Source organism: Sorex fumeus, unplaced genomic scaffold, assembly GCF_029834395.1.
Source record: "Sorex fumeus unplaced genomic scaffold, SorFum_2.1 ptg000009l, whole genome shotgun sequence".
In the NCBI taxonomy this organism is placed as follows: Eukaryota; Metazoa; Chordata; class Mammalia; order Eulipotyphla; family Soricidae; genus Sorex; species Sorex fumeus.
This window is the reverse complement of record NW_026606066.1, coordinates 26108904-26136242: the sequence shown is the minus strand read 5'-3', so window position 1 is coordinate 26136242 and position 27339 is coordinate 26108904. Positions and strand designations below refer to the sequence as shown.

The 27339-nt window shown below is 42.7% G+C and overlaps 1 protein-coding gene across 3 annotated transcripts in view; it reads right to left on the bottom strand.

Annotated features, from left to right (window-relative positions):
• Positions 1-1660: 1660 nt before the first annotated feature.
• Positions 1661-27339, bottom strand: part of MAP3K20 (mitogen-activated protein kinase kinase kinase 20) — a 187925-nt gene continuing 162246 nt past the window's right edge. For all 3 annotated transcript variants that reach the window (XM_056110344.1, XM_056110345.1, XM_056110346.1), the window contains exons 17-20: positions 14783-14899; positions 11836-11910; positions 8653-8803; positions 1661-2499 (exon numbers count right to left, since the gene is read on the bottom strand). In XM_056110344.1, coding sequence (XP_055966319.1) covers positions 1814-2499; positions 8653-8803; positions 11836-11910; positions 14783-14899 — 1029 coding nt within the window. In that variant the 3' untranslated portion in view covers positions 1661-1813. The remainder of the gene's footprint in view (positions 2500-8652; positions 8804-11835; positions 11911-14782; positions 14900-27339) is intronic.

Below are 27339 nucleotides of genomic sequence, written 5' to 3'. Positions count from 1 at the left end.
GGGAACATCAAAAAAAACTAAACCAAAAAAAAAAAAAATCCACAGAAAAACAAAAAAGTAAAACCAAACCCCAAACAACCACATTTCACAGATTAGGATAAATTGTATATTTTGGGGGGTGCTCTAGGTCATTCTTTGTAGTGCTTGGGGATTAAACCTGGGATATCTACACAATCACTTTGAGCCTTCTCCGTAGCCTGCAAGAGATGTTTTAATGTAATGTCCTGTAAAATAAATTTAATGCAGACATTTATGACATGAGGCCTGCAGATGTTAGTGCCCAAGCTTTCTGCCTTGCAAGCATGACTAGGAGTTTAATCCCCTGTGTGCATGGGTCCCAGTGACTTTGCTATCTGGAGCCACTGGGCCCTGCAGATTGCTGGGGCCCCATAGCCAGTGCATCTGAGTACCACAACTAATACATATGCCCCAGGTTAGCATCACAAATTGAGCATATGTACCATTTTTGATCATGCCAACAACAGTAAAGTAAAAGAAGGAGAGAATTCACGCTGAGCAAAACAATGAAACTTAAATAAAGACAGGATCAGCAGCAGTACTTTATCGGGCCCCATACTGGACCCTGCAAGGGAAAAGGAAAAAATCAGAGATAGGCTTCCTGTCTTTATCTGGAGGTCTGATATTTTTGTTAGCCATGATCCATTCTGCATTAATTTCTACTCACTCAAATGCTGCCTTGGGATAGTGATTTGCTTGAGCTTTTCCGTGCTTCCTTAAATTGCGCATCTAAGACTAGTTAGTGAAACTGTTCAGTTTCACCCAGGTCCAGACCCTGGTAGCCAGAACAGTTGGGGCTAGTGGCAAGGATTGAAGGTTCTTGTCCCCAAATAGGTTAACTTAGACTGTCTGAGAGGTAGTACAGAGGGTCTGGTGCATGCCTTGCACTCGGCCAACTGAAGTTTGATCTTCGGCATCCCATATTGTCCCCCTGTACCCTGCAAAGAATAATTCCTGAGTGCAGAGCCAGGAGCAACCCTTGAGCCCTTGAGCATCGCTGGGTATGTTCCCAGAATAATCCCTGCCCCTCCCCCCCCACAACAATTAATCAAAAAATGTTAATTTATGGGAAACCTTTTCTTTTTTTCCTTTTGGGTCACACCCAGTGATGCTCAGGGCTTACTCCAGGCTCTGCACTCAGGAATTTCACTCAGGTCCAGGCCCTGCTAGCCAGAATAGCAGTGGCAAAGTGGCTAGTGGCAAAGGATGAAAGGACCATATGGGATGCTGGAGATTGAACCTGAGGCAGCCCTTTGCAAGGCAAACATCCTACCCTCTGTCCTAGCACTCTGGCCCCATCTTATGGGAAACATTGAAGAATGATACTTTAAGTGGGGCAACCAGTGTCCAAGATTTTGGTCCCTTGATTTGGGGCTGGGCTGGAGCGATAGCACAGCGGGTAGGGCATTTGCCTTGCATGCAGCCAACATGGCCGACCCGAGTTCGATTCCTCCGCCCCTCTCGGAGAGACCGACAAGCTACCGAGAGTATCTCGCCCGCATGGCAAAGCCTGGCAAGCTACCCGTGTGTATTCGATATGCTTAACAAGTGTCACAATGGAGCGGTTACTGGGCCCGCTGGAGCAAAGCGATGAGTTGAGTAACGGGAGGACAGTGACAGTGATTTGGGGGTGTAGTCCCAATGACCCGCTCTTTGTAATTGTCTAAAACCCAAAGAATGCAAGATCCCTTGTCTATCTTTCCCCACCAAAGACATTCTAGGATCCAACTCCTCCAAGACGTTAACAAAACAATGAAAGAAGCCCTTAGGCATATGCCCACTCAAAAGATCACAATCAAAAGTTTCTCCTTCCTCGGAAGTTGCCCCTGACCCTTTCCTTGCTGGCCTTGGCCGGGGCGGGCCTATGCGGTTTCTTGCGATGTACCACCTTGGTCCAGCCGCCCTCGCTGACCTTGTTCTCGCCCTCACTGGTCCGTGCGTCCGTCTCCGCGTGCAGGGGCATCCCGGGGATGGTCCGCGGGCCACGGCGCTCATTATTGGCGCTTTTCTTGAGCGGAGCCGGAGAAGGCCCGTAGAAGTTGCCAGAATACCTCTCCCGCGACGGCGTGGAATGCTGGCTCTTCCCCGAGTACCTTCCCCTCGGAGAAGAATTGAGCGAGACGCTCCCGCGGTCGCCTTTGCTCCGGCTCCGACCCGCGTAGCGGCTCCCCTCCGACGAGGTGTCGGCAGCGGCGGCGTGGAGGCTGGAGAAGCCGCTGTCCCTGGAGTTGAGGTGCAGGGAGGAGAAGTTCTTGGTCAGGCCCAGGCCGTACTGCGTTGGCGAGGAGCTTCGGGAAGCGTTGATGGGCGTGATCTTCAGGGGCACCGGGGTGCGCCTCACGGCTGCTGCATACGAGTCCTGGTCGTTCAGGTAGGGGAAGAACGGACAGCCCAGGATGGGGTTGCTCTGCGAGCGCTGCAGAGGCGAGGTGGAGGCGATCTGTCGTAGGCGCAGCGTGTCCAGCCACTGGCAGTCTGCGCCTGGGAGAGAAAGGGAGCTGAGCACCTTCAAAAGTCTGATTCATAGGCCTGTCTTGGCATTCGGTCTCCCAAGCACCATCAGGTGTGATCCCAGTGAGCAGAGTCATGAGTAAGCCCTGATCATGGTTGGGTGTGGTCCACAAACCAAAAAACAAATTAAATTGGCCAATTTTAGAGGCAATGTATTTCTTTATTTTGCGGTTTTTTTTGGGGGGGGGTCACACCTGGCGATGCTCAGGGGTTACTCCTGGCTCTGCACTCAGGAATCACTTTTGGTGATGCTCAGGGGACCATATGGGATATTGGGAATCGAGCCTGGGTTGGTGGCGTGCAAGGCAAATGCCCTATCTGCTGAATTATCGCTCCAGCCCCAATGTATTTATTTTTAAAATTTTTATTGATTCCTGCTCGGTAATTTTTTTATGTCCATAAGCTTATAGTTTTAATTAGTATTTTAATGGGGCTAGAGTGATAGCACAGCGGTAGGGCGTTTGCCTTGCACGCAGCCAACATGGCAAACCCGAGTTCGATTCCTCCGCCCCTCTCGGAGAGCCCGGCAAGCTACCGAGAGTATTCGATATGCCAGACACAGTAACAACAAAGTCTCCAGTGGAGACGTTACTGGGCCCGCTCGAGCAAATCGATGATCAACAGGAGGGCCTTTACTTTACTTTACTTTATTTGAAATAGTGTCAACTTCATATGCTGTTGTAAACAGTAATGAGGTTATGTCTGTTTGGGATGCCCAACCATCCATAAACATTCTAGACCAGGTAAAGGGACACTTCTGTTACACTTCGAGTACAGTCTTTTTTTGAGGGGGGCGGGTAGAGGGGATACCTACTCCTGCTCTGGGCTTACTCCTGGCTCTTAACTCAAGGAATCACTCCTGGTGGTCCTGGGGAAAACCTATGAGATTCCCAAGTGATCCCAATAAGGCAAGAGCCTTACGGGCTGTATGATCTCCCTGATCCCTACAAAGACATTTTAAAAATGAAGCATTTATACTTACCAACGTTACTCGTGCTCTCTGCCATGGTTCCACAGGCTTTACTTGGAACATTATTTCATTTAATTTTCCAAATATCATCTCAGATAAATACTACTCTCTAACTGCATAGAGGAGGAGACTGGAGCTCAGGAGGCTAGTAACTAATTAGAGCTAATAATTCCAGGCCTTTCTGTATCCAGGTCTCATCTTTTCAGCTATGTTATCATTTCTAGATAACAGAAACTGTATGTTTGGATGGCAAGGCTGCTTGTTTGGATAGCAAGGGCATGTTTAGTAAACAAATATTTATTGCTAATAAGCACTTTTAAATCTGTGAAAATTGTAAAATAAATTGGGTTTTAATCATTAAGATAACTAGAGATGGTTTGAAAGGAAGGCTGTATCTCCAGAGAGATTCCTAATAGTGAGAAATACAAAATGTTTTCTGCATGAAAAGAAAATAAGGCTTTGGGACTGGAGCAATAGCACAGCGGGTAGGGCGTTTGCCTTGTATGTGGCCAACCCGGGTTCAATTCCCAGCATCCCATATGGTCCCCTGAGCACCTCCAGGGGTAACTCCTGAGCAAAGAGACAGGAGTAACCCCTGTGCATTGCCGGGTGTGACCCAAAAAGCAAAAAAAATAAAAGCAAAAAAAAAAAAAGAAAATAAGGCTTCATGGAAAACAAGGAGTTAGGGTAAAAGAAATGGTGTGTGTGTGTGTGTATGTGTGTGTGTGTGTATGTGCGCGTGCGTGTGCATGCATGTGTGTGTTTGTGTGTACGTGTACGGTGGGGGAGGGGCAGGGCATAGCTTAGAGTACTGCAACACACGCTTTCTGCTCTGAGTTCACAAGGCCTTGAGTTTGATCTCCAGTTCTGATTGCCTTCTATCAACCACCTCACCTCAGGCCTGCACAGCAGTGGTTGAGTATTGGGGGTGTCCCCTGATTCCCCCAATCACTGTTTGTGGGGGTCTTCAAAGGGAAAAAATCAATCAACTTGTAAAAATATAACAAAGGAAGGGGCATGGGTGGAACTTGGTGGTAGACCAATTTCCTTGTGTGTGTGCTAGCTGCAGTAGCACATAAGCCAGTTTCCCTGCATGTGTAATGCCCTTGATTCAATTGCTGTAATTGCAAAAGTACAGTGCGTAGAGTCAGCCTTGCATGCTGCTGACCTGGGTTCAATCCTGAGCACCCTATATGATCCCCTAAGTCCTGTCAGGAGTGATCCTTGAGCTCACAGCCGGGAGTAAATCCTGAGCACCACTGGGTATGACCCCAAACAAACAAAATATAATTAAAAAATTGTTTTAAATTAGAAAGGAAAATAAAAACATTAGGGTGGGAGATAGTACCGTGCTTAGGGACCATACCTAGCACATGCCTGACCCACCCGGATTTAATCCTATCACATGTTCCCTTAACATCCCCAAATGCCCCCAAGCACTGTCAGCGTAGCCCTAGTAATTCATGGCATCACACACACACACACACACACACACACACACACACACACACGGGAAATAAAAGAAAATAACTCACGGGAAGTTACATGTCGGTGAGTAAACAGGTTCCTCACACCTAGGATATTTCCTGTCTTTCCTGGGGCCTGAGTTGTATGTCCATCTAGAGTGTTCTGCTAGCCAGGTAGAGACTCCAGTGAGGTACAGTATATGCTACTGCCCTTGACCAGTTGAATGGAGACAGGGGAGCCTCAGCCAAGGAATGACTCCCTGGGCCCTGCAAACCTCTCTGTGCAGGTTGTTCTCCCAGATTTCATAGGACCCCAATTCTACTGCCTGTACTTTGCACCACTGCAGTTTTCAGCCCTGATTTGGTGGGGGGGGGGGGGTATAACCCTCTCAGAGAGGGCTGTTGGTGTCAGGGAAGTGGAAGGAGTGTTCAGTAGTGGCCAGAATTACAGGAGGGGAGGGCAGCAGCTGGGGGCTGGGAGAGGGGCTAGACAAGTCTTTCTCATGGCTGAACAGGACAGCAGGGAAGGGAACACGAGTGTTGTGTGAGGATTGTGATGCAAGACTGTAAGACGGGCAGGCTGAGGGCAAAGGTAACTTGCTGAGGCTGGTGGGCAGAAGCCTGAGGGACTTGCTTGTCCTGAGTGGCACCTGCAGCTACTCGCCCTGCACGTGGTGTTTGGGTAGATAGTTCGTTTTAGGAGAGAGAAAAGCTGTGATTAAAACATCAGCAGGTCCTGAAGACACAGCTCAGTGGGCTGAGCTCATCCAGCACTGCAGGTGTAACCCCTGAGCACTGCCAGGTGTGCTTCCAAAATCAAAACCCCAGATCCATTAGCCTGTCCCTGAATCATCTGGAGGGCTTTGCAGAACAGAGGATACCAGTCTCTACCCTCAGCCTGAGTTGGCAGAGTTGGGGAGGGCTTGAGATTTTTATATTTCTAACTAATTCCCCATGTCATCTTGAAGCTGCTGGTTCCAAGGTCTTGGGACTTTATCCGTGTGTGTGTGTGTAAATATTTCATTTTTATGTGTTTCTTTTTGTATGTGGGGGTGCACCCAGTGGTGCTCAGGGGAAACTCCAGACTCTGTGTTCCGGTGTGGTGCTCCAGGAACCACGCATAGTGGGAAAGGGAATCAGGTCTCCTCTCTGCAAAGCATGCACTCCAGCCTGCTGAGCTCACTTCATAGTTTTTACTTCACTGCTGTTGGTCTTTTTGTTAGTTGGAAACTGAAAAACATATCCTAGTGTATACAGGTGTCATCCCCTATATTGGGTTTTTCCATACATAAAAGTTAAGAGAACATAAAGAGGAAGGAAAGGGAGGAAAATTAGCTAAGACTTGAGCAAAAGAATGTCAAGGTCCCTTCCCTTCTTCTCCCAAAAACTTTCTAGCTAGTAATTAGAGGATCCGGGAGGTGGATCAGTGGTAGAGTGCATGATGTGCATGCTAGAGTTACCATGTTTGATCCCTGGCATGTGGGGGCAGAAGCAACATCAGAGGGTAAAGGTCTCTGTGGAGCCATTCTAAAAGGTCTATGTGGAGAGGAAACGATACTGGCCATTTCTGTTTAAATGTTTAGAGGAAGAGAATGTCATTTGCAAATTCTCCAAAGATTTGGATTTAATACAAGTTAGAGGACACCTGCTTGTCTTCATGCTGCCCTCTTTTTTTTTTGTTATATTTTGTAAGTTTTTGGACCACATAGTGGTGCTCAGAGCCTAATCTTGGCTTTATGCTCAGGGATCACTCCAAATGGTGCCCGAGAATAATATATGGTGTCCAGGATCGAACTAGTGTTGACTGCATACAAGGTAAATACCATAATCCTCGTTTGATCACTTCATCCCCTACTGCCTTCTCCGAGGCCTCTCTCCACCCACATAGAGTTAACTGTGGGTGTCCTCTCCTCCCACCACTACTATTGATAGTAGTTCTACAAAGGAAAATTCTTTAAAAAGTATAGCACCAGTGGTTTATCTTCAGAAATCTGGAATTGGGGCTAATGAATGTTTATTTGGTGGCTTTAAAGTGGGTAGAATTTAAGGGCTAGAAAGATAGTTAAAAAATGGTGAATGTACTTGCCTTGCATATAGCCAATGTGGGTTGAATCCCTAGCATCCCATGTGGTCATCTGAACTTGCCAGGAGTGATTCTTGAGCACAGAGCCAGGAGTAAGCCTTGAGCACAGCTGGGTGAGCACAGCTGGGTGTGGCCCCAAACCCCCAAATTAAATAAAATAAAGTGGTAGGATTTTAAATATGTGAAACTTGGAAGTGGCTTATAGTTATTTGTGACATGTGGATTGGGAAATATAAAGAATAAAAAAACTACAGAAGTGGTGAAAGAAGATCAGTACAGATTTCACAAGAGTGTCAGAGTGAACAATGCTACCCGGATTGTGAAAGTGCCACAGAGGGAAAATGTGTCCTGAAAATATTTATTATTTCAAAGGGGAAAAATGAATCAGTATCATAAGAAGTCTTTAAAGTCATGACGTAAGATGAGATTATTGACTTAGAACTAAAGATCTTAGAAATAGAATGTCTTTGGAAAGGGAAGTCAGTGAAAAAGAGCATCTGCTATATGGTTTAATCAGGGTAAGAAATAGGATGCACTTGTTTATACCACGAAGATAAAAATATTAACTTGAAAAGATTTCTACACACCTGTGTCCATTGCAGTGCTAAGTACAACTGCCAGGGTAGAGAAACCACAGAAATGTTCAATGATGGGAGTGGATAAAAGATAGTAAGTGAATCACATGGGGATTTGCTGCCTATTCTCTTGTTAGCTTGCAGCATCCCCTTACAGCTGAACTCCAGACTATGTTAGAGTTTCTGCACCTCAAAGGTGAACATCAGAAACTCTTGTCAGAAAAGACCAAAAAGAAGCAGGTTAACAACCACTCAGCTGGTCTTTCGCTGTTATTTCTAAGACTGTTTCTTTACATCATCTATTAATCATTGTCACCCTTATGCATCATGGGCATTTGTTCTTTTCTCTTTCTCTTGCCTTCCTTCCTTCTCTAATTCCCCTCCCTTAATCTACCTTCCTTTCTCTCCCTTGTAACTCCTGTTCTTTGACAATATACTGTCACTCAGGGTCCAAGGAGCAGTGCCTGTGATAGTGGTGACTTCACAGGAAAGTTTTCTGGACACAGATGTACCTTCATATCTTTAGCTTCTCTTGGAAACTTCCTCTCTCTCTCTCTCTCTCTCTCTCTCTCCACACACACACACACACACACATACACACACGCATGTCTTGAAGGGTAGGTGGGCCACACCTGGGAATGCTCAGGGGGTTTACTCTTGGCTCTGTTACTCAGGGATCACTTCTAACACTGCCTTGAGGATTGAACCAGGGTTGGCTGCGTGAAAGACAAGTGCCTTTACCCTTTAACTCCTTTACTATCTCTCTGGCTCCTAGATATGCATTTTTATTTCCCAATACAATATCACCTTTATTAATTTTCATCTTTTATAGTATTTTTCAAAGGACTGAAGTTTAGCATAATATGCTCAGATTTGTAAATCTCTGTACAAGCTGCTAATAGAAAGTATTAATCTAAAATCATAAGGATGAAGCATATTAGAAATCAAATGACATCTCTTCATGCACTGGCACTTATCTCTGGGATGAGAATGTGATGGAATTATAGTTCGATGTGTCCTCTAACTTACTTGAGTCAGACCTGCTCCGAGGGTTGCCCTCTGTATTGGAGAGCACTGTCTGAATGGCCAGCTGGACTGTTTTCACTTCATCTTGAGCTTTTGTTTGACTCCACTGAATCGGATGGACATGTTTAGTGCTTTTGGGAGTTCTAACATCACTCTGTAAAAGAACAAAACAAAAAGAGCAGACAAAAGAGAAGGAGGGAAGAAGAAAGAAAGAATAAGAGGAAGAAGATGGGGAAGAAAAAGAGGAGGAAGAAGAGGAGGTGGATGAGGAAGAAGAGGAGGAGGGAAGGAAGGAGGAGGAGGAGAAGTAGAAAGAGGAGGATGAGAAAGAAGAAGAAGATGATGATTAAGAAGAAGAAGAAGAAGAAGAAGAAGAAGAAGAAGAAGAAGAAGAAGAAGATGGAAGAGGAGGAAGAGGAGGATGAGAAGAGGAAGAAGAGGAGGAGGAAGAAGAGGAAGAGGAGGAAGAAGAAGAAGAAGAAGAAGAAGAAGAAGAAGAAGAAGAAGAAAAAGAAGGAGGAGGAGGAGGAAGAGAAGAGGAGAGGAGGAGGAAGAGGAGGAGGAGGAGGAGGAAAAGGAGAAAGAAACCCATGAGCACATATACAGCACATACACATTTATCAAAGCAGAAGATAAAAAAGTCAGGCATCACGTGAAGGATCTTATTAATGCTTTTATGTGCTTCAGCTTCATGCCTCAGAACACCATCATAATGCATCAGGTAAAATACTTTATAGTGTGCCTAAATGATTACCATTTGATACAAAAGAACCTCTTAATCACTTTTGTTCTTTGTGGGTTATAGCACTTTCCCCACTAGAGGAATGTGGTCTTTAAATAGTGGCTGAAAAGGCTGGAACATATGCTACGCATGCAGAATCCCCAGTTTCCATCCTTGACATAGCATAGTCCCCTAGCATTGCTGAGAATGCAACCACCACCCCAACAGAGTGGCTGACTTCTTTCAGAAATCACCTATCTACTAAATCTAAACCTATGTCTTCATTTAACAGATAAAAAGTTATTTTCTCTGTTTACAGTTCTTGAACAGGGCTGTTTTGCCGGATAAATGTAAACCTGACCACCATTCTGCCCAAGACCACTGAGGCTCATCAAGCTCACTGGGCAAGCTTCGTGGGTTAATTAGCTCATGGAGGTGTTGGGTTACAGATGCAGAAGTGACATGGGTTAGAGGGTTAAGAATAAAGATGAGTCAGGCGGAGAACACCAGATCAAGACACACCATTGTATGCCCTGAACCTCACTAGGTGTCACAAATTAGAGTCAAGAGCCTCTCATGATCCAATAAGGCAAATGACATTTGTTTTATTTTAATAAAATTATTATTATTAATAATACTGCTGCTAATTCGGTTTGCAGGCCACACCTGGTGGTGCTCATGACTTACTTCTGCCTCTAGACTGCACTCAAGGATCACTCCTGGCAGTGCTCAGGGACTCTATGTGGTAATGTGTTGCCATGTGTAAAAAAAGCGCTTTATCCCCTTAACTATCTTTCTATTCCTGCTTTCTGTTTGCTTGTTTGATTTTGTTGTTTGTTTTGGGGTCTTCCAAGCAGTGCTTAAGAGGCCCAGTGACCCCACCATTGATCATCAACCAACTGGGGTGGTTTAAATGCAAGGGTCTGAGGGTTTGAGGCTGCTCAGACCCTGCAATGCTGAGGATTTCTGGGGCCATACTAGCAGTGTCAGGGGTCACCAGGGTCACCTCAACACTGTTTGGGATCATATGGTGCCGGGAACTTATCCCAGGTATCCTTAAGCACTCCCCTGCTGCACCTTATTAAATGGTTTTGAATGAATGAAGTGAAGACCCAATAATGCTAGATGTGCCTGACATTTTCCAGTGTGCCAAAATTTTGCTATGGTGACCCTCCATCATATGCCCACAGGGTTTTGCCACCTTATACAATATAGGCCTCAGCAACCATGAAGATTATGCTGATTTTTTTTTCCCTTTCACATCCAGTGATGCTCAGTGGTTACTCCTGACTCTGCACAAGAATCACTCCTGGTAATGCTCAGGGGACCATAGAGGATGCTGGGAACAGAATCTGGGTCAACCACATGCAGGGCAACACACTCTATACTAATGCTCCAGCCCTGAAGATTGTGCTGATTTTAAAAGTACATCTAGGGACTAGAGAGATAGTTCAGTTGGGTAGGGTACTTGCTCTGCATGTGGATGTTCAATCTCTGGCATCCCAGACAGACTCCTGAGCCCTGCTGCCAAAAGCCAAAACTCCAAAAGCAAACAAAAAAATCAAAACCAAAAAAACCAAACCAAATTAAATCTTTTTGTTTGTTGTGTTGAGAACTTAACCCAGAATTTGACACTTATGAGATATAAGCTCTACTGCTGAGCCCCATTCTCACCTGAGAGTAAATCCAAACTCATGGCAGCTCCTTGAATCTATGTGGGCTCTGCCCCATCCTCCAGACTGGCACTGCCCCCTGTACCGCAGGAACTCATCCTTGCTTTTTCTCTGCTTTCCTCAGAGAAGACCCTTCCCTTCCCTCCCAATTGGAACTCTTTTCAGCTTTCTCTCTGACTTAATGGTATGGTTGTTACCTCTTTCTTATCTGTTTCCCAGAACTGGAACATAAGATCGATCCAACAGAGTGTAGATCTGTCTATCGAAATCATAGAACAGCCCCTGTCAGTCTGTATTTGTTAAATGTATTTAGCATATTTAGCAAATAAATTTTAACTACTTATTCTTGTGTTTATTTTTCTATTTCATGACACGAAAAAATTGCACAATGCTTAAAAAAAATAGGACCTGCTTCAAGGTGGTAACAGACGAAGAATTCTGAATCTTTATCAAGAATCAATGATTCATCTTCACTTCTAAAATACTAAGCACCAAGGAGGTGATGCTCTGTGTGTGTCACTGTTTGGTATGCCCGATACTAACACATTATGTTGCGTGCAGAAGGGGTTCCATCATTAACCGATGAATGAATGAATGTGGACCGCGGCTTGTAGCTAGGTGAATTTATCCTGCTCTCTTTCCTCCCAGTACTTTGTTAGAGTAATTATATTGATCCTCCCAGAGTCAAGGTGGTTAAGTAATTTCTCTTCCCATAAATCAGGGACACTCTGAGGATACCAATAAATAAATCTCTCTCAGGACACAGGGAAGACACTTTCCCTCAGGGCTTACCTCATATGTGACAGTGCATTCTACAACTTGATTTTCTGACAGTCCTATGATCCACTTCTCCATCACAAAGGGGGGCTGAAATACACAAATTAGGATGGTGAAGAGCCATAATATCTTCTATTCAGATACCACTTATGATTCTGGAGGCCGGTAATGTCACAAATAACTGGTGAACTGTGGCTTCACGTTGGATTTTCCTGAAAGTCCTATGGGTCCACCTATGGTGATGTACAACCTGCCAACATCTGAATTTTGCAAACCATCCTTTGTTTCAACAGTTCATTTGGTTTTCCACAATCTTTTCTTTTCTTGTGTAGCTTTCAATGTTCAGTTCTTTATTCATATTAACATTTTGAAATAATAAAGAAAGCTTTCCCATGATTAAGAAGAGAAAGGTTTTGCAGTGTACGAAGATCTAGGATCACATCTCTTGAGAGTGCAGAAAGTAGCTGGTATGTGGCTTGGACAACCACTCTGTTTTCCCGGATGTATACAGCAAAGTTGTGAATGTGAACCAAACAGGAATTATGTTTCTTTACTAAAACAGAGGGCCATGGTAAAAGTTGGGAGCTTAGAACCTACTTTAATTTTGATGAAAATAGCCTTCAATAATCTCTACTCTTGGCAGCCTTCATTCTAGGTTTCAGATTGCAAATGGTTGACTGAATGTGAGCCGGTTATCAAGCAAATGTGAGGCAGATTTAACTGGACTGGTTATATGGGGGGAGGTGGTTCATTATGTTTTTTTTTTTTCATGAGAATTGTGAAGACCATGGATGGACTCTGGGGCAGAGTGCCTGCATGCATATATGAGGCTCTAATTTTGACTGCTGGCACAAATGGAAAAATTAAGAGTTATTGCGGTTTAAAAGTTTATAGATTTTTAATGACTTGCCCTGAGCCTATTTTTTCTGGAAGGTTTTTCCTGCTGAAACTCTTACAAAAAGATGGTAATGCATAGAGGGCATTGTAGCAGAGTCACCTAGAGGTGGGTTTACAAGTCCAGCCTGTCATTTTGCTCCGAACAACCTCTTTGTTAGCAAGCACAGGCTTGGATCTGGCTTTTAAATGACACTGACACAATAAATACAACAAACAGCTGTTGCAGCCAATGACAGCCCAGCTAGGGAAGTAAGAGAAAGTGCCTGCTCTTTTTTCTCTTGACATCATAACATAATCTGCCACAAAAATAAGGGAAAGTTAAAACTGAACCATAACCTTTATAACTCAAGAATACCACTGACATAACTTCCAGTTACCCTGGGATCACCAATAATGAATATACTTGTCCATGAAAAGGACTCTGGTGAAACCCTCTTCTGTCTGGGAAGACACCATATTTGCAAGCTAATGCTGTGGCTTCCAAGACTCCTCTCCATTTTCCACTTATGTTTGTATCCTGGTTCTTTGCCACCAATCTGCTTTCTTCACTGAAACAAACCACACAAGTGATGGAGCAGAGAGGCGTCTCCTCCACTGGATCTTTTCAGGCTAACTGAGCAACCCAATCAACACCAGTTAGATTTATCAGAGAAAAGTGACAGATATATGATACTTGACATGGATATGGAATGTGATTCCAATATGGGAAATGAGGGTGAATACCCTGAGCTCTAAAGTGGACTGGGGTCTGGCTCTTCAAGGAGAGAGGAGGGGGCCTTACCTCAGGAAAAGGCCTGAGGCTCTTTAGTCCATCTCTGTTCTCCCATATAGCTGGGTTTCTCTGAGAGAAAGCTTATTTCTGGAAAAATATTCTAATTCTAGATAGTACCTCCACTTGTCATTCTAGCTATTAAGGGAATGGTCAAAGTTTCCAGAGAGACTGATGACTTCTATAGACTGTTCAAAATAATCCCCTTGCCTAAGTGAGGTCTTGGGAAGACCAGTTCTGTACATTTTAGATCCAGGCTTCAATACTCTAGGTGGTCAAGATTTAGGTGAAAATCTCAATCCTGACCTTATTGATATCATGGGTGTGTGTGTGTGTGTGTGTGTGTGTGTGTGTGTGTGTGTGTGTGTGTGAACTCCCAAGAGGTGGTTTGGGGTTTCGAGGCCCTGCAGGTTCAGTGGTCCAGCTTGGCAATAATCTTGTTAGTTTTGGGGGGGCTACTGGGGTTAAACAAAACAGTTCTCAGGGCAGTTCTCAGTTCTCAGTGTCAGGCATCAAGGTCGGGACTCCCACATGCAAAGCTCATTCTCCAGTCCTTTGAGCTCTTTTCCTTAGCCCAAACATTATGGTGATTTACCTGAAGTTGACTTATAATCGAGGTATAGTGTGTATTTTATTTTATTTAAAATTTTATTTTTTATAAAGTTGTTCACAATAATTTCTAGTGTGTATTTTAGGCATGTTTTAGAGCAAATTGAATTTTTGTTTTCATTTTCAGCAGAAGGAAAACATTTCTCTGCCTTTCTTTACTGTTTAAATGAGCTTGCTTTGAGCATTAACCCTAAAAGCAAAAACATGGTCTCCAGCCACTACAGGAATTCCTTGGTGTGAATGCAAGGAAGCCATTAAAATGACAACCTAAGCCTCAGCAATAAACACCCGCAAATATCTCAGGAAACTAAAAACAACTCAGAAAATGTTCCTTATGTGTTTTTCAGAGTTCAAAATGACCCAAAGTTTGAAGTAAATATTTTCATTAGCATTTTCTTTCCTTTAATAAAAGGCAGAAGAAGCACAAAGAGAGGTAGGAGAAAAACTTAAAAAGTAAACCACACTTTATTGTCGTACTTTATAGTTCACAACAGCGTAAGTGGAGTTTTAACAAAAAACTATTATGATCTCAATCTGCTAAATAAAATGTGCCTTTTAACAGCCAGCTTGAGGCTGAGCTGATGTGAGCATAGACAAGCACAAAAGCACACTGCTGGGGTATTTTAATGTCTTTGTTTGATATCTGCGAATTCAAAAAAGCTTTTAAAGCTGTAAATAGAACCCTACCTTTGTCATCTTTAAAATCTCCATGTCAGGTAGGTTAGTGTTGAAAGTTACATCTTTGATGTAGGTTATCGCAATTTCATCTCCATCCATCTCCATATACATTTTCCACTTACAATCCTGAAATCAAAAGCAAAATTAGAGAATTTGAAAAAAAAAGAGAGAAGCCATTCTTTAAAAAAAAATATTCTCATTGCTTTAAAACTCATGAAGCATTCTCAGTGAAGTATAAGGGAAAACTTTTCCCCTCCGTCTTTCACAAAAAGGAAGTGAAATTAGCTCTTTTTATAGATCTAAATATTTCCTCGTTAGTAGAGTCTTTAGTAAAACTTTATCAGTTTAAGTGTTCTGATGAAGAAACTGCAAACTCAAAATATTAAAGGAGCCAGGCAGGTTATAAAATGAAAAGAGTCAGGCAGCTTCACTATATTATATTATATTATATTATATTATCATCTTTTAAAGACTCATTTGATATTCAAATGGGTATACAAATTAAGCATTGCAGGACTTTTTATTTTCATTGACATTAAGAAAATTTTGAACCATAAGGTCTTCCTCTTCTTTATTTTCTACTTTTTCAGTATTGATAATAAAATGCTCTCAAAAATATCTCACTTTTGTCCTAACAGGAAGGAAAACAACATCGTAAATGTGAGGATGTATGGCTATTAAAAACTTGACTATGTTTGGGAACTTTGGTGGGGGGAAGGGTGGGACAAAAAAACAATTAATTTCTCCAAAGGAACAGCCTTTACTCAGCGTCTGTTGATTTTTACATGGATTCTTAAAAAAAATATGTCATGAAAAGCTGAATATCTGGATTCTTATGTGATACTTCCCAAAGTTTAAAAAAATTTACAATAGCAGATGTTTATTTATCTGTTTATTGGGGGTAGGGGGTTGGTGCCATACCCAGCAGTGTTCAGGAATGACCCACTAGGCACTGTTTGGGGGATCATATGCAGTGTCAGGAATAAACCAAGTTTGGCAAGGCAAGTGCTTTAACTCTCTCTGGCCCTGAAATATGTCAAATTTTAAATAATAGCATGTAAAATGTTAATTGCAGTAAATCCACCATGTTATGAAAAAGTGCAGGGACTGAATAGTCACCATGAGTTAAAAACATCACCCAGATGATAACGCTGATTACATCAAATGCTGGTCATGGTTTGGAGCTACTGGGTTGCTAATAGCAGTACTCACTTTGAGAAAAGTTTTGGTAACTTATTATAAAACTTTACTGCAAACTGTAAGTCCCAAGTTCTATCCCTGAAAAGACCTGAGAGAAATAAAGAATGACATACAGGGATGTTCTTTGAAGCTTATTCTTAGACATTTTATCATAATGACAAAAAAGACTGATAACATGCTAAGTATTCATTGGCAAAAAGAATGAATGAACTGTGATATGTTTTTCGAGTAGAATATTATTCACCAATACAAATCCCCAATGCATGGGATATGGATGAATTGCACAATTATTATAGTGAGTAAAAAAGTTCTTAAGTAGAAAGGATCACTAAGGGTTCCATTTAGAATATTCTAGTGAGTGAAAAAAGGTCTTATACAGAAAGAGCACACTAAGGAATCCATTAAAACATTCTTGAATGGACAAAACTAATTTACGGTGGCCCTAAAAAATTCAGAAGAGTGATTGCTCCTGACTATAGGGATTGATTGGGAAGGGGCAGAAAGGACATTTCTAAGAGTACTAATGTTCATTGGTAGGAGTTGGATTTGCTTAGGTGCATGCATTTGTCAAACATCAGCAAATATATACTTAAGATGTGTATTTCTTACTGAATTTTAGCATAAGGAGATTTTTAGGTAAATGTGTAGTAATGTCTGCAAATCATTCTTAAATACAAAAATTCAGTACTAGTAGATAGGAGTGAAAAGGATAGAAAGGTATGATGCAGGTAAGTTATAATAATGCAAGAGAACAAAATGTTAATGTTTGACCCTAGGAGATGGCTATGCAACATTAATTTTTGGATGTCTTTTTCAGTTTTGCTGTATGAAAAATTTTAGAATAAAAATGTTGGGGAGATATATGCAATTAAAAGGAGAAATAAAGCCATGCCTTTGTACCAAATTTCACTCTGAGCAAATGTCCACCCTCTCTCTCATTTTATTCAAGAATAAAGGTTGCTGAGAGATTAAGGAAAATGTGTTGAGCTCCTTACATGCTGAAACTAGAAAATGCTCTCATCCGCAGGGCCCTGGAATGTTTCCTGAGCAAGCTCAGACAAAATTACTGTGAAAAAACAGGAACAAAAGAGCCTGTTGAAAACCTGTTGGCTTCAACAGGAAGCTTGAGGAGCCTGATGTTTTAGGAAAGCTTCTAGATGAATTACAGAACCAAACAGGGCCCATGCCGGAGGGTAGTGACCAGAGGATGTGCCCAGCCACATTCATAAGGAGAGCCAATTAGTGAAGGAAAGGTCTATTCAATAACATAAAAACCTACCTCTTGGCTAACAGAAGTCAAATGACTCTCTCACAACTGACCAATCTCTCCCTATTTCTTTGTTTTGGAGCCACTGCTACCGTGGCAACCTGGGTCTAGAGCTATTTGGCAGATAATGTCTGTTAAGAGTCTGGATTGCTCTTTGAAATACTAAGAGGCTTCTCAAGCCAGCGCTGGAATCAAAAGCCTTCGAAAGGATAAATTTACTTAGTCCTGTTTCCTTGACCTATTGAGTTTTAGAATTAAGGTAGTCAGGGGCATGATAGAAAGGCTGTGTGAATGGATTTCCTCTGTTCACCTTCCTGTCAGGTACCCTGTGCTTCTCCAGGACTTCACACTCTACATTGGCCCTCCTGTACCATGCTCAGAGCTGCCTGGCTTCATGGGGGAGAAGGCTGGCAGGAAGGCCCACTTGAAACATGCTCTGGAAGTGCTTGCTAAGCTGTAGACTTGTGGCTGGTACATAACAGTACGCTAGAATCCGTAACCCTGCAAGAAAAGTTTACTTGTAGGTGAGTGAGAAAAGTGAGGCCCAGGGTAGATTCTGAAATTTTCCTAGGTTTTCTTGGCCAGAAGTGGCAGAAGTCAGATCTGGAGAGCACAAGATTGCCAGGTTTCAGAGTTGGAGGAGATGCCCCAACAGGAAGGGCAGGGAGGTGGGGTGTAGCATGAGCCCACTGGATGGCTTTGGAGACCCTTCACAAGACAGGCACTACTATAGGAGGATGTTTGGGTAAAACAAGCAGATAGCCCATCTCTGTCACCTTGTCACCGCCAGTGGGTCATAAGTTGCCTTATGCTTCCCAGAACCCAACATGGAGAAACAAGGGGCCTATGATAGGGTTATAGATTTTTTTTTTATGTCTTCAATGATTTTTGAGGGGCTCCCAAGCAGTGCTCAGGGACCCAGGATCCACTCCCAGTCATATTTGGCCAACCAGGCTGCTGGTTCAACGTGAGGCCCTAAGACTTGCAGGAGCTGGACATTTTGGGGGTCACCAGAATGATTATAATAGGGCTAACGGGCCTTAATGCTGGATGGGTAAAGGGAGGTCATGAAGTGCCAGGGACCACACCAGTTCATGTGAATACAAAATACATGTCTCTAATCCCTGTGTTAACCTCTTAGGCCTAAACAAAAGGTAGGCCATACCTAGTAACACTGGGGCCTACTTCTGGTGCTGTTCAGGAACTGAAGCCAGTTTTTCTACATGCAAAGCATGTGCTACAGTCCTTTGAGCTATCTCCTAGGTCCTTAAATGATCTTTTTCCCTCTTATCTGTTAGAAAGTCTTTTACCTAAACCATAAAAGAAGATAGCCATTGTACCAATTAAGGTGTAATGAAAGAAATCGTAGGACAAGAGGGTCATTATCCATTTCATTAAAAAAGTGGGCACTCCTTGTCATAATATTATGCAAGAAAGAGAATGGGCAGTATTCGCCCAAATTAGTAACTCAGTTTCCCAATGCCCTGATTTTAACTCCGAGGTGTTACCAGGGTATCTACAATGCCACTGCTACACAGTTAAAGCAATTTCAGGGCTGGAGTAGGGTATTTGCCTTGCATGTGAAAAACCCCAATTCAATCCCTGGCAGCCCACATGGCCGGCCCCTTGAGTCCCATCAGGAGTGATCCCTGAGCACAGCTGGGCGTGGCTCCCCCCAAAAAACAATAACAACAAAATAATTTACAGGGTTAGGTGATATACTTCAAGTGGCATGTGAGGGGCCCTGAGTTTGTGCCTTGGCGCCACACGGTACCCAGAGAACTGCAGGATATAGCTCAGGTGGCTCTTGAGCAACACTAGGTTGATGCCAAACCAAGGAGCCTGCACACTGTGCCAGCATAGCCAGGAGGGGTCCCGAGGATCACTGAGCATGGTTATAAAAAAGTTGCAATCCCTGGTGGCTAGGGCTAATTCAGTGGCACTTGTTGCAAGCATGAGGCTGTGAATTCCACTCCCTGGTCCACCCCACATGCACATGTACACCCTGTCATCTGGGATCCCTGGCTGGACAATTCAGTATGCCATCTCCAGTGAGCACAACCTGGTGTGTGAAGGCGCTGCTACTGAAGGGAACATGCAACCAAGTATGTGGCTTCTGGTCATCCTAACCACTAAAAGGAAAGGGGAAAAATATAAAAGGGGGAAAAAAAGTGACTCTCAACATGAAGTAGTGCTTTCAACCCTGCTTAATTTTAGAGTAGCAAAGGGATTACGGCTTGTCACCGCCAGTGGGTCATAAGTTCTCAATGTGCATCCATTACAACAAAAGTAAGATGTGCACTTGACTCTCTAGAAACCCACCTGGTCAATGCTGTGGACCAGGTCCACTGGGAAATGAGAAAATGAAACCACCAATAACATCACAAGAGACTTTTCTACACACATATGAGCCCCATGGGGAATTTCACGTGTATAATTGTCATCTCTGCCATATCTTGGTAGTGAGAGGCACCGGGTGGTAGGAATGCAGACTCGGATGTAAAAGCCATTAACTTTTTTTTTTTTTTACCAAGGCAAACTATTGATTTTTGTCTTGACGGGAGTGACAGAAACACAATTATTGATTTTTGAATCGGAAACATTCAAGAGTCCCTTTGGATGGCAGGGAACAACTTTCAATTTTGACAGGCACAAATCAAATGCAGTTAACACTGAATTCTTAGAGATCCCCTTCAAAAGAATCCTTTTTTCCAAAACCATTTCAGCCTTGGCACAGGGAGATGGCCCTGTTAGCCATTCATTTGGGTTAAGGTAGTAACATTTCCTATTAAAATGGCAAAAATAGAGAAAATGTTTGAATTACACTTTAAGACTTTACTGAAGAAGGAGTAGCTTGAGGCAAAAGGCTGCAAGTTCTGAGTTAAGTTTATTTAAAGGGTTCCCAGGCTTGAGTTACTACCAATTATATAATCTTTCTAATGATCAATGTTCTTCGGGGAGGTTGTTGGGTCCTACTGGATGTGTTCAGGGTTTACACCCAGCTTAGTGCTTAGGAATCCCTCCTAGCTGGGCTTGGAGGGCCACATGTGGTGTTGGGGATAGAAATGGGATCAACTGCATGCAAGACAAATGCCTTAATCCCTGTACTACCTTTCAGGCCCTGACTAGGGTTCTTTATTCACACATTGGTGGCTGTGTTGTGTGAGGATAATTATAATAGTTATCCATCTTGGTTACCAGCACAGCTCCAAGTGGCTTCTTGGAGTCTGGCCAGTGCATCATCCTGACAGAGCAAGGAGCTGCATCAAGTCATTCTCCTTAGGCAGCAGCTGAGGGGATATTCAGAGGGCACTGAGTAACTCTGGTACCAGGAAACAAATTGAATAAAGAAAGCATGAACCAGAGAGAAAACACATCACATAAGGCACTTGCTTTGCACACTGCTGACCTGGGTCTGATCCCCACCACCACGTATGGTTCCTTGAGCCCTGCCAGGAATGATTCCTGAGCACAGAGCCAGCGTAAGCCCTGAGCGCAGTCAGGTGTGGCGCCCAACAGCAAAATAAATAAATAAATAAAGATTAATATCTCAATCATTAAAACAAAAAAAAAAGGAAGAAAGAAGACGTAGTCAAGTGTCAACAACACAGCGATTAGTTTCCTGTTTTCATGAAATAAATACCAGAAGGAATAAACTGTATCTTCTGTGTTAGGTGGATTGCACAACAGCTATTCAGCTCTTTCCTGCTGCAATGATCCTTCTCATGGTTCCACTTACAGTGGGCAGAATGTCCAGAGGATTCAGTTCCAGATATTAGAGATGACTGGAGCTACAGTGACTGTGAAATGTGATAAACTCTACCTCCGGAGCTTTATCTTGGCCAAGGAAACAAGCAACAAGCATAGAGAAAGGAGATTGTGACCAAGATAGAGATAGCAGCTGGGAGCACTCTGAAAGAAACCCAGGGGGTCCACTGCCACTGTAAGTCACTGTTTCCCCATTGTCTTTGCGGAATCCTCGACCTTCTCTCATTATGGGTAAGAGATTAAAGGTAAGAAATACTGTTCTAAACAGTTCTGTCTTCCTAAGTCAACAGTCTGAATTATCTTACTGAATTCCTTTCTGCAGTGCTCTATGGCAAAGACTTACATACTCAATTTCAAGTCCCACATTACCAAGTTTCCTTCTATTGTTGATTTTTTGTTTTAGTTTTGTTTGGGGCCATGAATTCTCGGGGCTACTTAGGAGTTACTCACAGTGGTGCTTAAGCACTGTCTGAAGGACCACACAGTGCCAGGGATTGAATGATTGAATTCAGGCCTTCTCCAAGCAAAACAAGTGTGCCAGACCATTGAGCTCACTCTCTGGCCCACCACCCTCCATTTCTGGCCCACCACCTGCCAGTCCATTGTCTGTATGATACTTTCAATTGATTGATCTAGCTGGAATTTAGATTGATCTAGCTGGAATTTATACATTCTTATAGTCCTGGGGTAAGCTCTGTGGTTAGGTAGACCCTGTATTTGGTACCCCAAATGAATAGCTCCTGTCTAACTGCAAATCATGGGTACAGATCCTTCCTATCTCAGACCTAGATAATCAAACTAGAGGACTTTCCCACTGTTCAAATTTGTGTCTTGATGCTCGTTTCTAGGGATCGCTAATTACCAACCAATAGAGAAAAGGTGCCAGCCCCAAAGTGGAGCTGGGTGCTGAGAAGTTCTTTGTTAAGGATTTGAGTAGCAGAATGTAGTCATCTAAATCTTTTTACTAGCTGGACAATCTATCTGCCTCTCAACATAGATCTAGCTGCATGTGGAATTTGTTGGGGAGAGAAGTCTTGCATTTGAAACTGACAAGAAAAATGCAGTTCTGTTGGGTGCTTAGGATATGTACCATTTGTCTGGGCAGCTGATGAAATACCTTGGTAATTTTAGGAGCAAGTGTGTGGTGAATGGGAACGAGGAAGCATTTTGTTTTAACTACATTAGCATGGCTGATTACGTGAACTATTTTTCTGAATTAAGATTACTGGACAAGTAAAACAGAAACTCTTACACTTGAAGATAAAATTCCCAAACAACACTCAGTTAATGCTAAATTAAGTGTCTCTTTGTGAGAAATCACTATTACATTCTTTGCAAGCTGTTTAAAATTCTTTTGAGTTCCAACTTAGTACAAGTGACGCCAAACATAGTCATTCCTTCTCCTTCCCACAGAAAAAAAAAGAGGAGGAAAGAAAAAGAAATAATCAAGGTATAGTCATGTTTCCAAATAGAAAAAAGGGTTGAAAGAGGTACACAGATTAAACTTGAAATATTGTTTTGAGTTCTGGGCAATTCGAAGACAACATCTCATTCTATTTTTTTCTACCAAGTCTCACTGCCAATATGAATATTCTAGATACATCTTTAAAATTAAGGGCCAACTCATTCAGGACACATCAAAAGAAAACAAATCTCTAATTAGGCATTCAGAGACTCCCACCAGGTCACTTTACCTGAAGGACATGAAAGGTAATGTTTCTTGAAAGCATTTTGATAACTGAGAAATAATTTGCAAACACTGCACAGATTTAATTAACTTTGACAAATGTCTATCCCATGAACCCAAACAAGGAAGATATTTCCTCTATCCTAGAAAATTTCCTCATAGTTTTTTCCAATTCACCATCTCCAACATTTAGAGGTGTCCACTATTCCACTTTCTAGTTCCAACAATCAGTTTTGTTTGCTCTAGAACCTGACACAATTAGAAAGTTATAGTATTCACTACAGGCCTTCTTGCACAGGACATAATGATTTTTGAGGGGGCAGGGCACTCTTGGCAGTGCTCAGGTATTATTTCTGGCTTAGAGATTGGTGGTCAGGGGTCATTTCTCTAGGTGCTTGGGGACAATGCAGTGCCAGAGTTGAATCTAGGGCTCTGGCAGGCAACGCATATATGCCAGAATTTTGTACCATCTCCTGAGTCCCTAGGCATAGTGTTTTTGAGACTCTTCTATGTTATTAAATTCCATACCAGAAATTGAACCTAAGACCTCACACATGCAATAAAATGAGTCACAGCTGCTGAACTACATATCTAGCGAACATTTCTTTGTGTGTGTGTGTGTGTGTGTGTGTGCGCTAAAAATCACCGTTTTATTATACCATTTCTTCTCTAATCCAATTTGCTACATTTATTTCAAGTTTTTTTTAATTGAATCACTGTGAGCTATAGTTACAACACTTTCATGTTTGAGTTTGAGTCATACAATGATCGAACACCCATCCCTCCACCAGTGTACATTTTCCACCACCAATGTCCCCAGTATCCCTCTCCCAACCCCATCCCACCCATTCCCCTGCCTCTATGGAAGACAATTTCTCTCTAACTCTCTCTCTCTATACTTATAGGCAATACAGTTTGCAATACAGATAATGAGAAACCATCATGTTCAGTCCTTTATCTACTTTCAGCACCCATCTTCCATACCAAGTGATCTCTCCAACCATCATTGACTTAGTGATCCCTTTTCTATCCCAGCTACCTTCTCCCCCAGCTCATAAGGCAGGCTTCCAACTGTGGAGCAATCGTCCTGGCCCTTGTCTCTACTGTCCTTGGATATTAGTCTCATATTATGATATTTTATATTCCACAAGTGTGGCTAACACTTCTGTCCTACTGTATGTTGACACTACCCCCATTTTATAGATAAGCAGACCAAGGCTCAGAAACAATGATGATTTGCAGCAAGTTTACTTAGCTGGGCAGGGATTGGAATTTAACTCTTGGGCATGCCCAGGACAGATGCTTAGATTTTTAAAATCCCCATCAGCCTTCCCTTCAAGAACAGAGAATTCAAGACAGAAGAGAATGCTTAGGATTCTAGCCAGGAGGCTCCTTCCGCCTTGAAAAGACCTGAATTGAAACATTTTAAAATGTAAAATAGAGAGGTCGGAAATAAAGTTTTTAAAGATTCAAGAGGGGGGAAAAGCGAAACAGTATCATAGCAGGTGACGGTTGCGAAATGTTAAGAAGCAACTGCAAGATGAAATAGAAACATGATAGAAATGTTGATCATGCTGGTATTAAAAGTAGTAAGATGTTGATGATTTAGGCCTCCGATGGCTCCTTTACATGCATTGCTATTATCTTGCTCAGCTGCCAAAACCTGCTGTTTTAAAGGCAGACGAGAGGAACATCCCATGAGAGCACCTGGTTATTTATCATCATGTATAACCCCGCGCCACTCTATTTTATTATGCTGCCTTTAAAAGGAAAGATAATGCAAGTATGGTTAATTTGCTTCTCTTCTTTATCTATACCGTGTCAGGACCCAGAGCAGCTTTGTCCCACGAGATTTGTTTTTCAACCCAAAAGAAATCCACAAGAAACTCTCCCTAAAAATTCCATTAATAACCTCTTTCAGTGCGTATAGGTTGCAGGGTCTGGAACTAAGAATGTTTTAATCTCTTCAGCAAAACAATGTCTCATAATGATGTACAGGACTATTGCTGTACTGATGAAGAATCATACATAATTCAGCACCTTTCACTTGGCACCACTGTGATGTCCTCATTAGCCGTGGCTCACACTGTCTGTCAGATGGTGTCCATGCGAACGCAGGCATTATATTGTCTTTGAGATGCGCAGCTGCTTCCATGGTACTGCCAGTATATAAAAACATGACGCCAGTTTGTTTTATTTAGTGCTAAACCTTCCAGTTTGTAAAAACAAGGCTGACACAGAGCCTGACATGAGGCAGTGAAAATAATTAGCTCTCATTTTCTCAGCCTCCTATTTCCTTCTCCCCGCTGTGTTCTCTTTCCACTAAACCACCACATGTCAGTCGAAATGGGAGGCAATTAGTGGGCTCATTTCAGTCCCCACAACTGTGCTGAAAAGAAAGTATTTATGATGGCACAATGAACAGCTGAAAGATTAAATAACATTTGCCTTTTGAAAAGAAAATGACTTCTAGCTAAATGGGCAATTTTTGATTATTCTCAAACAAGCTTAGAGTAGTTGGTTTTTAAAATACAAGAAAGGAAAATGAGTCATTTTTAGGTGAAAGAATCAAATAAAACTTGACACAGTAATGCAAATAACTGATGTTTTATTGCAAAATATGTAAATGCGTTATACCCTTAACAATGGCCCGTGTCAAAGGTCAGGGCAGATTGGTGCCAGCTAGACACCAGTGGAGATAAGGTTGTTTTATTGCCTTTTGGGGGGTTGTTATTTGACTTGCATAGGAAAAAGGGACGTTAGGATGATGTTAAAATACAGTGGAAGAAATCATGTGAGACATGCTCTCATCTGATGCATTACACACTCGGCCACCTGAAATGGGTGCAGATGTGTGTGGACATATTTAAAAAGAACTTTCTGAATTATTATTATTTTTAAAGTGAATTTGAAATTGGAAGGTATGTGAAAGGAGAGAAAATAGTAAGACATGCTGCCGATTCTGAAATAACTGAGAATGTAGTCTGTCTCAGACTGGATTTCCTGACTCTCAGAGAATGTGGTTGGGCTAACCTAAGTACTATGGAAAAAAATTTAATGCTGAGAATTGTAGCTGCAAATATTTTCCTCTAGGATTCTCAAAATATAAAAACAGCCCTCCTTCTGACTAGATTTTCCTTCTGCCCTCCCCCTCCATGGCTCCACAGATAACTCCACCAAATACGCACTGTAGCACTGTCCTCCCGTTGTTCATCGATTTGCTCGAGTGGGCACCAGTAACGTCTCCATCGCGAGACTTGTTGTTACTGTGTTTGGCATATCAAATACATCATGGGTAGCTTGCCAGGCTTTGCCGTGCGGTGGAATACTCTCGGTAGCTTGCCTGGCTCTCCGAGAGGGGCGGAGGAATCGAACCCAGGTCAGCCGCGTGCAAGGCAAACCCTACCTGCTGTGCTACTGCTCTGACCCAACAACTACTAACAGGAAGGAAATCACTTCTTTCCTCCGTGTGGAGGGTGAGCAGTTGCAGTGAGCAGCCACAAGAAGTAACTGCAGGGGACGTGGCTCAAAGGGCTATGGTGCAGGCTTTGCATGTGGGGGCCCAGGCTCAATCCCCAGCATTACTGACAACAACTCCTGAGCACTACACCGGGAGTTACACCTGGTCACTGTGGGGTGTGGACCAACAACCCTCCTCATGCACACCCTCCCCCACCTCCACCCCCCCCAAAAAAAAACACCTAATAAAGAGCTTCCCAGTCTTTACTGTAATAATAAGAGAAGCAACTAGCTCTTTCTGACTACTGAGGTGCCCCCACTATGAATTCCGCTTTGTAGAAACAGTCACAATGGAAGGATTTAAAAAAAAAAAACCAAAGTACTGGTCTACTGGTAGCATTGGTTTACCTTCTGAGCTACTCACAGTTCAAATTCTACAGACCAGACCAGGATCAATATGGTTGCTGTTGATCTTTGCTCTTCTAACACAGTGCTTTGAATTTCATTCAATCTAGCTTGTCCCTTTTGTGGTTGATTATTCTCAAGAGCTAACTTTTGGTTCAGAAAAATATAGGAAACTGAGTTGTGGAGGTTTTCTCTCACAGAACGTAGATTGATCCCCCAGAGACTTTGGAAAAGCTGCCTCTGAAGCAATAGCTCCTCGATTATTACCAACAACTGTGCCTGTCATCATGGAGTTCCCAAAAATGACAGTCCTAGAATTTTTCCTAGAAATTCACAAATTAAACATTTAGAACAAAATTATAAGGTCAGGAGCAATAGTACAGCAGGTAAGGTGCTAGCCTAGCATGCCGCCAATCCGGGTTTGGTCCCAGCCCCTCATATGGTTCCCTGAGCCCAGTCAGGAGTGATCCGTGAGTGCAGAGACAGGAGTAAGCCCTGAGCACAGGTGGGTAAAGTCACAAAACAAAAATAAACAAAAGCTAAATATTGATTTTAGCCATTCGTTTACAATATTACATAACTTCAGGAGTTTGGCTTCATAATTTCAGGAGTATGTATATATATTTAACCCTTTAAAAAATGTTTCTCTGAAGGGCCAGGAGTTGGCTCAACGGACCTAGCATTTGCCTTGCTTGAGGTGTCCTTAAACACTGCTGAGAGTAACCCCTTGAACACACAGAGCCTGGAATAGCCCCTGGGGTACCACTGAGTGGAGCCCAA